Source organism: Sodiomyces alkalinus, assembly GCF_003711515.1.
Source record: "Sodiomyces alkalinus F11 unplaced genomic scaffold SODALscaffold_6, whole genome shotgun sequence".
Classification (NCBI taxonomy): Eukaryota; Fungi; Ascomycota; class Sordariomycetes; order Glomerellales; family Plectosphaerellaceae; genus Sodiomyces; species Sodiomyces alkalinus.
Window position 1 is genome coordinate 1,190,967 of NW_021167084.1, and position 10,925 is coordinate 1,201,891.

The window sequence follows — 10,925 nt, forward strand, 5'->3', positions numbered from 1 at the left end:
GGCTACCTACATATGTAAATTTCTACGGAGGGTGGGAGTAAGACCATCTCCTCTCCATCTCTTTGGTCAGATAGGTCTATGGGAAGTGCTGAGAGGTTGTGTATTGGCTCCCATGATCTCCTTGTGATGGACAGTGATGCCTTCGTTTCCTGGTGTTGCGTTAGCATCATTGATATGCGGTTGGGAAATTCACCAAGATACTTACCTTAGAGATCCGCTCACTTTGGTCCAGCCGGAGGCGATTCAAATGGCTTTAGACCCCAGTGAGGCGTTACTCCGTACCTTAGTTAGCCTGGTTGGACCCTGAAAAGGGGGAACATCAAGACCAAGCTATCGCTGCGTACTCTGCAGAGAGCCTCGAAACGGCCGCTTTAAGACGCACTAAGTCACCTGCTTAGCGAAAACAGGTATGCCATCTTGAGTTGTAGGACGAGACTACCCGGGATACCTTAGACTGGTATGGCATTACGTTGTAAGTTTAACCTGGCCTTCCAAGCTACGTCTTCCGAATGCCGGCGTCACATATTACCTTAGCCTTCGAACCATGACATGGGACAACCGCACCACTCAGAGTCCCGCAATGCCGGGCTAGGGTATTACTATTACATCTCGCGACAATCTCTACCTTACCTTAGAGAGATACCTAAGGTATCCCAGGGCTGCCTTACCTGGCTGGAGAACCTGGGGTGCTGAGGAAGATTTTGGGGAAATATACGTCTAAAATACCCCGCCATAATAATAACCATTATCATCGCATCCTCGCAGGCGCTCATCGTCGCCTTCCCCAAAAGCAGGCAGTAATTCGTTACTACTAAACTGAGGTAGAGGGGTAATACACTCGTGTTCCCCGCACTAACGTACCTACCTTAGTAGAAAACGCCAATTTGACCCCTCTCGTGTGGCCCTCCCTCCACTTAATTTTCATCATCGCTCGGCGGTTGGTAGTACCTCGCACAGTAGGCAAGGTTTCACGGCTCACGACAATCAGCCTGAATCCGGTAGACCGTGACATCCGTGGGGTAACAATCTTCCTTAATAAGGTACTCAGTAATTACTATGCCCGCTCACATGGTCACTTGGGATCCGGGGCCATCAGTCCACTGTTTGTACGGAATAGAAAGCCTATACCTATCTATACCTACCTACATAAGAGTGCATGTCCCCTCCTTTGCCCTTCACCCTTCCTGCCCCTTTCTGCAAAAGAGAACAAGCCTCTATTTTTACTCTCTACACCGGACCGTCCCCGGCCTGCTCATAGACGATCTAGTGTACCTGGGCACAGTTCTCCGTTCCAGTCCATCTTCACAAGGCCAAGACCATTGAACTATAACGTGACCTCACTCGACCCCTCGCCCGCCATGGCTGACGCTCCCTTCTCTTTCCTCCCCCTGGGTGCCATCATCCAGACCTTCAATGTAAAAGGCATCAACATCGTCCAGGGATTTCCGAACCAGGAGCTCTACGAGCAGCACAACTCGCCGTTCTTCGGCGAGACCATCGGTCGCATCGCCAACCGTATCAAGGACGCCAAGATCGATGCTCTGAACATCGGCAAGACATACACCCTCGCCGCCAACAACGGCCCCAACCACCTCCACGGCGGCGTCAAGGGATGGGGCAAGCGTGTCTGGGAGGGCCCGGTTCCCGTCGGCGTCCGCAGCATCCCGGGCGTTGAAGGCCTGCAGGGCGGCGAGAGCGTCCAGTTCACCCTTCGCAGCGAGGACGGCGACGAGGGCTACCCGGGAACCGTCGACACGACGGTTACCTACACCACCGGCACCCAGACCACGGCGGACGGAAAGACGGCCACCGTTCTGGGCATCGATTACGAGGCTAAACTCGTTGGCGACAACGTGGACGAGACGGCTATCAACCTAACGAACCACTCCTACTTCAATTTAACCGGCGGCCCCACAATTGAGGGTACCGTCGTCACCCTCGCGACCGACAAGTACCTCCCCGTGGACGCGGGCGGCATCCCGACCGGCGGGCCGACCCCCTTCGGCAAGGGCATCGAGGGCGGCAAGGCTTTCACCCTGGGCGCCGAGGATCCCGACATTGACGACTGCTTCGTCGTCAACGAGGCGGCCGGGTCCGTGCCGCTCGACACCCGCGGCGAGCCCCTGAAGACGCTCGTCCAGGCCTACCACCCCGCGACGGGCATCCACCTCGAGGTGGCGAGCACGGAACCCGCCTTCCAGTTCTACACGGGGAAGTACATCGACGTGCCGGCCGTGGGCGGTTTTCCGGCGCGGGGCAAGCGGAGCGGATTCTGCGTCGAGCCCAGCCGCTACGTCAACGCCATTAACGTGGATGAGTGGAGGAGCCAGTCGTTGGTGAAGAAGGGGGATGTGTACGGTGCCAGGATTGTCTACAAGGCATGGAGCGACTAAGGTAGTCAGGCCTCCTCTCGGTATGGGGCGAGCATCCTGACAGGGGCACGAGGGAGACTGTCATACTCATAGCTCATGCGATATGGATGATCGTCACTTAATGAAGCCCTTTTTTGCTCTAGATCATGAGTAAGGGGGGGGCAAATGAAAAATAAATGTCAGCAAAGCAATTCGCGACACGTGCCTTATCTTTTGCCGGTTCTCGTTGCAGCCTCGATCCTTTTGCCTTGTCCGCTTCTTTTTGTGACAAGTTGTCACAAAGAGGCTTACAAGGAGGCTTTTCAAGACTGGCATGCTCGGGCAATCCGACTGTTGTCAACGCAGGGGGCTCCAAATGGGGAGTCGACATGCAATGATACTGCTTTGATCCACCTTGGGATGTGTTGTACGTACAGCGGGAGAATCGAATAGGTTTCTTGTGGAAGTGAGGCGAGGACCTTCTCTTTGTTGTACCTTGCTGTCTGGGGCATCGGTAGGCATAGATGAGAGAACAGGTGAAAGAGAGCGCTGACTGGACCTGATAAATACCTTTGGCTATGTGTCTCTAGGTTGTAGTACGTAATACTCCGTACCTCGTACCTGCCCTCACCGTAGCACCTTAGCTCCTTACCTTAAGGTAAGGTAGCTATTATTACCTTACGCAGGGCCCATTCCCATTCCCATTCCCTGGGCTACCGGGCTACCTAAGGGACGCTCAACCTCAATAGCCAATCTCCAGGCACCTGATCCTTGAACAACTCACCCACTCTGTTCAGCGTCGGTTCCTGCCCGAAATTCGACTGGAGATCGAGGTTTCCTGCAAGAAACAGCTTATGCCGAATCTATTTTGTTTGTCGTTATTTCCCCTCTCTTTTTTTCTTCGATTCAGGACCGCTCAACTATCCTGAAATAACGACGTCTGCTGTATGAAACAACCAACCCACCCCAGTTATTCCTATCTGCTATTTACGGGGCCAGTCGTTATCAGACAGCAATATGGCGGACGAACCGACCGTTCGGACGCCCAAAAGAAAGCGGGGAGAGAGCAGATTCAAGGGTTCACCACTCTATTCGGCCACACAATTCTCCTTCCGTATGCCCCAGGCCCAGGAGGAAGAGGGCGGCGGAAGTGCAAGCCCGCGAACTCGGTTCGTTCACAAGTTCAAGGGACTCCATCTCCACGAGCAAAGCGGGGGCGGGGTCCCTCTCAGCGACACGAGCCGAGCCACCAACGATATCGCCACAGCCGTCACCACTGATAAGGCCCTGGGCGATCACAATCACACACAGACCAATGCCTTCACCGAGGGTCACACCGAGCCCATTGGCTGCGAACCTCGGATTGGCAACGTCAATCCCCAGGACGACGATGGCCACAACGGCGATGAAGACGACGAGGGAAGCACCATGCGCAAGCGACAAAAGGTCCCCGAACTCGTTATGCACGATGCCGACGGGGCGGCATCGTCTGAGACCCGTCCCGCTCATGTACCCCTCTCGGCGATGTCTCCAACATTGCCTACACCCGAGCCCGAAACCATTCCCGGCGACCGCAGCCCCTCGCGCGAAGCTGGCCTCGAGCACGTCGTCCCCCCTTCGTCGAAGGCTGGCAGCAACGAGGAAGCAGCAGCCCGCGAGGACGAGAGCGAAGACGAGGGCCCCGTGGTCGTCGACCCCGTCCGCGCCGCGCTGACCTGGCAGGAGGACGAGATTACCGTCTACGACCCGGATGACTCTGACGACGACGGCACGGGCGTCAACGGCGTCGGTTTTAAGCCCACCCCCGCCATCGCCCGCCTGCGCGTCCAGAAGCGTCGTCAGCAGCTGGCAGAATACCGCAGGAGGGAGGAGAAGGAGGCCCGCGCGCTTCGTAACTACCGGCGACGTGGCGGCGGCGGTAGTGGTGGTAGTGGTGGCAGTGGTGGTTCCGCATCGCCTGGAGCCGCGGTGGCGGATACGAAAGATTCGCCCGTGGCTTCGCGCCGGGTACGCTTTATGGAAGTCGAGGTCAGCGCGGTCGTGATGACTAACTGAGCCTGGCTGCCCCCCGTACCACGGTACATGGAGGTGATAATGACCTTAGAAAACAAGAGCTGACAAGAGCTGGCATATGCATTTTGTTAATGCTTTTGGGAAGGAATCTGATTTGTGGCGAGGCTTCATTCGATGAACCCATGAGGCGCAATACTGGGGCTTGGGCGTTTAACAACTTGGCGATGGAGTGCTGGGGCTCTCAAAGGCACATCTTTTCGGCATCCTTTTCTGTTTATTCTCCTTTTTCTTTTTATAGCTGGGATATTCTACGACAGATATGACATTGTGTCTACGGGCCACGTCTGGGTAGCCATGGAATGGACAGGGCCACGGGGACAGACCGAGTTCTGGGTTTTAGTCTCGGGACGGGAGGTGACAGTACATGGAACAGCGCTTGTTTATTGCCATTCAGGGATCGGACACTCCAGGCCAGGAAGAAAGGTCGCAAAAATGGAACGAAGGCGTTTTCTTTTGAGACATCCCAAGAAGACATCTTGTGCGCGGTAGATGAGAAACTTGCTAACCTGACCTTGATGAAAACTTGCCATCCGGTCTGCCACCCCGACTCCCTTTCCTGTGATGGTCTGCGTCCGCGGGCATCTAATGTTACAAGCACTCTGTACAGGTATAGGCAAGGTATATATGGTACAAAATGGAACGACGACCCTACCAGAATGTATACCAAGACCGCTGTTTCGCTGCCTCGGCCTCCCTCTTGGCCGCTTCTTCCTGCGCCACCTTCTTAGCCTCCATCTCTTTGCGCTGCTTTTCCTTTTGGCCCTGCTGGAACACCTCCACAGCACGGCGCATGTTAATTCTCTCCTGCCGTCGCTTGTACTGACACCACTCGAACGACGCGGCCGCGCCGGCGATGGTGCCGCCTACAGCCCAGTTCGCTACCTTGGGCACGGGGGCTGAGTAGTAGAAAATGAAGAGTAAGTATTTCCTCTTGCTTTTCTCTTCGAGTCGACTTTTGCAACAGAGACTTTCCCATCTTCCTTTCTGCGCCTTGAAGAGGTGAAGGGGGTAAAAGGGTAGGGGACAGAGATACAGGGGGTGCAGGGAAGTGAGAAGAAAAATGGAGGAGTTCGCATGATCAAGACGCACCGCTCATCATGAATTTGACACCGCCTACAATTCCGCCGGTGATGATGCCGTAAATGTATCCATCCCGGGCGCAGGGGACTTTTCCGACGTTCAGGAAATCCTCCGTTTTGATCGACTTGACGGCCTCCTGAATGGTGGGGACCTCCGCGTTGTGCGGTTGCGGCTGCAGAGCAGGGGTCCGGTAAGCTGCGGCATCCAGCTTGCCTTGGACTCTGGTGAGTTTTTTTTCTGGTAGGCTGGGGAGCGGGTCTACTCTCAGATCGGACTGAGTTGCATTGTCCCAGTTTGAGATGACGGTAGTCGATGAGGTGGAGGAGGAGGAGGACGACGACGATGATGGTGAGGACTCAGATGAGGAAGAGGACTCGGGGGCGGTTGAGGAGCCGCGACTGGTCAGCCAGCCCAAGCGGGTTTCCTGGCGGCTCTCTGGTTCATCTTTATCGGGTCGGTTGGCCATGGCCGGCAAACTGGGTTGGACTGGGCAGTGGCATCAAGGAGAGGTCGATGAAAGCTAAAGGTACCCTCAAAAGTCGCATGAGATTTCGACAATTGGCCCACCGTCTAGACGTTCCCATGGGATGGGTGGGCCCAAGAACATGTTGGTCCGTGCATCGGTACAAGGTAGGGTACCTTACATGTGTCAGATAAAGCGTAGTCAAAATCGTCACAAAATAGGTCAAAATTAATTAAGGCAATTGTGTATAATTGTAACTGTCTCCGACCGTTAGGGAAACGCTACTACCGTATTTTATATAATATAGATTCTATAAGCGTTTACCCGGATTATACTCTTAGTAATCCGGCCTATTACGTAACCGAAAAGACTATAGTCTGTTTAATATACCCCCTAATCGCCCTAAATGTTAGTTAGGCGATTAAAGCTATTCGTAATTAGCAGATAATCCAGCTATATAATCTATTCGCTATAGCCGCCCTTAAATTCATCCTCCAGGTCCTCTAAATATTCTACCCGGACTTCCTTTAGCTATTTCTGCTATAACCGTTCCCGTATATCTATCACGCCTACCTAGGACCTAAATATCTTAAATTTCTCGCCGTATAACGCCTTCGTTAATCCGTCTACCACTATTTCCGCGCTCGTAACGTATATTACGAGTATTTACCCGTATTCTTTTACTTAACGTAACTAGTGGCTATAGATATTAACGTAGCGGAGGCGCGTTATTAATATACTAATCTCTTAATTAACTAATCGAATCGTTTAGTTATTATCGTATAAGATCCTTAATTCTGGATCATTAAATTCTACTCCTATACTAAGTAATAGGCGTTATATAAAGATACCCTTTTTTACACCTTATACTAATGCTAATAGCTATGCTTCCGTTATTAACGTTATGACCGTATTCTGTTTATTAGCGCGCCACGCGATTATACCGCTAAATAAGCGTATCACGTACGCTTAACTGCTTTTTCGATTAAGAGTATTATCGGTAAATAAGGCGTTAGTGTAGATTTTAATAGTATCGCCACCCCTTAGTTCTAGCGTAAACGATTAGTTATTAATTAGACAAAGGATTAGATAATCGGCGGCCTTATAGTGAATAGGCCCTAGATTAATATTAAACCGGTATAGCCTAGATACTATAAACACGATATTAGGCTATAATATCACTACTATGTATAGCATAGATCCTATCTTCCGTTAATAGCTTTTAATATTAGTTAAGGTCCCTAAATAGGGCAGTAGCTCTATAACCTTAATTAAGTATATTAGACGATAATTACTACTATACTTACTATTCGGCTTTAATAGGTGTTCTAACTTAGTAACGTAATCGCGTTATAATAGCTAGATTTTACGGGCGACGCGGTCGCGAATAACCTTAATACTAAGGAACCACTATAAAGAATCGCCACCTTATAGGTTATAGTGGCGTTATAGGTTATTAACAGCCTACTCTATCTACGCCTTATATTATTCCTTATAAGTAAATAACGATATCGTTAATGTAGAAGAATAGAATTAAACCGTAGCGTAGAAAATAACACGGTTTTTATAGTACTATCTAGAAGCTATCCGCTAGAAAAATAGCTAAAAAGTGCTTTTACTAAAGCAGTAGAGACTCCTTAAGTCTATATAACGCCTTTTTTAGATATAAATGACTCCTAGGGGCTAAAAAGCCTAGCGGCGAGTATATAAAGATATTATAGGGGAGGGGCGCGTATATAAACGCGTTTATAATATTAAATTATAATAGCGTAAGGTTAAATCGGGCGGTGATAGCTATTAACGCGCGGAATAACCGTCTAGCTAGCGTTACTACGTATATCTCTTCGAGTAAGGATTAATACTACTAATCTCCTCGCACTATAAGCCTTACCTTATATTTATATAGAAATCTATACTTATCGAACTTATATATTATTACCTATATCGATTTTAAGAACCTAATATTTATCTGCTACGGACGCCGGCACCCGTATCTATAACCCTATCTCCTTATAGCTCCGCAGGTAGTCTTCTTATACCTATCGGAATAGGTAGCCGTAAAGGTATAAGGGTATATCGCGAGGGTTCTTCGGAAGAGGAGGGAGGTCTTTATGGTAGATCTTTATAGCCACCGGGGTAACCGCCGGAGTTATATTTCCCGAGATAGCCTCCCGGGATATACTTCCGGTAGCTGCCGCCGGGGCCGTGGATTTATAGGGTGTTATTATACGTCGCTATAACGCTATAGGCGTGGACCTTTTTAACTATAATTTAGTTAGCGGAGTCCTATTTAATATATATATATTAGGGGCGTGACGGCTAGCATTAAACATTGTAACCTAATAATCTCTTTTCTAGCTATCTCCTTACCGAATTAGTTACGCTCCTTTATTTAATAAGAGTTCTATAGCCGTAGCTATAGGGGCATCGTAGCACCGTGCTCTGTTGTCCTAGAACTCTACGGCTATAGGGGTATCACGGTTTCCTAATTTAACGGCTACTATTAGCGCTATAACCGATAGCGGGGTTACTAATAGAGTAGGAAATAGTAGATCGGGCGGATATAGATAGTAATCAGGCGCTATACCGGCTAAATCACACTATTCATAACCTAAATCTTATCCTAATTAACTTAAGATAGCCTCCTCCACCCCTTTGCGGCCGGGTATTACGGACTATAACCTTAACGGCAAAGCCGTCAAGGAAAGGGATCCGGGGGCGTTTATCCCCGGATCTAATAATTCAAAATAAGCAGTTATATAAAGAGGGGGGGTCCTTAGCTTATACGTCCGTAAACGGCCGTGAATCTCCAGCCCTCTCCTACTTAATCTAACTAATCAGGTCTTCTAATTACTCCTCGGTTAATTAATAAAGGTCGTCCTTAAAGGCGTTAATATCGCTATTAAAAAAGGTATATTCGTTAAAATCTATATCGCGCGTGCGAATAACGCGGTGGTAGCGCCGGCCTAGTACCTAGATACGGAAGATATTAGTAGAATCGTAGCCGATAAGGTAGCCGATATAGGCGTAGGGAGCGATACGGTTTAATAGCTTATTCACGCCCTTTTAGGCGTCCTTTATTATCACGTACGCTTTATAGCTATAAGCTCGAAGATATAATAAAATCGGCTTCCTTCTAAAAAGAACCTTATATAGTGTTTTCTAATCCTTATTTTTATACTACCTTTATAGCGTCCGGTTATAGACGTACGCCGCCGTGGGAATAGCCTTAGGCTATATAAACGGCGGTAGTTTTACGTGGATATTTATCGTATAACCCTTTAAAATAACCACGGCAGTAGCGCGTTTATCACCTCCGTTATATGCTTAAGTATCGGCAGCAGATACCTCTAAAAGGATACCCTTATCACGTAGGAATTAGGTGATATCGTGGGATTAGTTAACTCGTTATTAGATTCGAAACGCGCACCTTATAGCCTAATTAACGGTCTACCCAGGCGAGGAATTCCTTAATTATTACGAGGATATCCACTGCTAGCTTACTCTTTATAACGTAGGTGGCCGTAAAACCACTATAACGGTCGGTGAAAAACATAAACCACGAGTCCCCGTCGGATATTCGATTAAAATCTATAAATTTAATCGCCTACCGCTCCTCTACGTAGGCAGGTACGGTGCGAGGGCGTCTACTAACATACCGTTTAATCTTTATAAGTTCGTAGGCCTCGTAGTCGATAGTTATTACTCCCTTTATTTTAACCCCCTACGTCTACTCTTCTAGGTACCTAAATAGTTTAGGGCCTATATACCCTAGCTGTAAATACTATAGGATACCCTCTGCTATACTTAGATACCGTATCGTCGATTTATAGACGGCTTTTCGGGTGGTAGAAGAAGAAGAGCCTAGAAAAGCAGCCGCAGATTAGTTAGAGGGCATATATTTGATAACGGTTTAATCGAAGTGGTGACTTAGCTAGTATACTATAGATCTATCGGAACGCCGAATACAGTTATTTAGTGGCTTCTGATCCTACTAGTATCCTCGAAGACGTAGGCGTTAGTTAAAGATTAAATTACAGGTAAAATCCTCGTAGTATACGATATTTAATAGCCTAAAATCGAGGCCTCCTATTAGTCCATTTAATCTCACGGTCATATTACCGTAACCTTTAATAGACAGGGATAAACTGCCGGCGACTACGTAGTCCCCCTATATAGCGGGTGTAAAATCAGAAAAACAGGAAAATTCGTTAAATATATAAATAGTAGCGCCGGAATCGAGGATAGCAGAGGTTCGAAGAGGGTAACGAGTAATAGCGGTTCCTGCTATAAAGCTAACGGCGTAGGAGACACCGCTATAGACGCTACGGACGCTACTATAGTCGAGTCACGTCTCTTTAAGCTATACTAAGTCCCGGCTTATATCCTTCTTTACCTTCTTTACAGCGCGTAGTTCTTCCACTTCCGCGCGTAGTAAGTGGTCGTATTTAAGGATCTATTAAACGGTTATTTTAATGCTCTTAGAGGGTATCTAATTATTATATACCATATCCGGGAATAGATAAAAGCAGGCGTTAATATCGTGGCTAGGTATAGCGTATACGCGGTAGATCTAACCTCTCTATAAAGCAGATTAACGGCGTTTAGAAGAGGAACGGTTAGCTAAAGCAGCTAAAGGTATAGCTATAGATACCGCAGTAATAGGATTCTTAGCTTTATTCTTCCCACGGCCGCCCTTCTTATAGGGCTTAGCCGTGCCCTCTAAGGTATTTTTACCCTTTTCGCTTCCAGTATATAATATAGGGAATACTATAGCACGGTGGCTACTGTGTTTTCCTTAGTCTTTAAGTCTAGTATTAATATACTTCTAACTAAGGGTATAAAGGTCTTCGGGTATAACTACCTAGTAATCTATAAGGCGACCCTTAGCCTTAGTCTAATCGCGGCCGGTATAGGGGCGTATACCTCTAAAGAAATCTATAACCTATATATACTTA

General features: G+C 48.4%; 3 protein-coding genes across 3 annotated transcripts; 2 read left to right on the plus strand and 1 right to left on the minus strand.

Annotated features, from left to right (window-relative positions):
• Positions 1-1,070: 1,070 nt before the first annotated feature.
• SODALDRAFT_312387 (bifunctional protein GAL10) lies at positions 1,071-2,393 on the plus strand (the record flags this gene model as incomplete). The annotated part of the gene is made up of 2 exons (XM_028609197.1): positions 1,071-1,961; positions 2,049-2,393. The coding sequence occupies exons 1-2, from the start codon at positions 1,359-1,361 to the stop codon at positions 2,391-2,393; spliced, it is 948 nt and encodes a 315-aa protein (XP_028465766.1). The 5' UTR covers positions 1,071-1,358.
• Positions 2,394-2,548: 155 nt separating this feature from the next.
• Positions 2,549-4,406, plus strand: SODALDRAFT_360280 (hypothetical protein; the record flags this gene model as incomplete). Its single annotated transcript, XM_028614246.1, has 4 exons — positions 2,549-2,573; positions 2,656-2,773; positions 3,112-3,221; positions 3,322-4,406. 4 exons carry the CDS (start codon positions 2,549-2,551, stop codon positions 4,404-4,406), a joined length of 1,338 nt encoding a protein of 445 aa, XP_028465767.1.
• A 666-nt stretch (positions 4,407-5,072) lies between these two features.
• Positions 5,073-5,970, minus strand: SODALDRAFT_324423 (hypothetical protein; the record flags this gene model as incomplete). Its single annotated transcript, XM_028609880.1, has 2 exons — positions 5,073-5,320; positions 5,514-5,970. The coding sequence occupies 2 exons, from the start codon at positions 5,968-5,970 to the stop codon at positions 5,073-5,075; spliced, it is 705 nt and encodes a 234-aa protein (XP_028465768.1).
• Between the last annotated feature and the right edge of the window lie 4,955 nt (positions 5,971-10,925).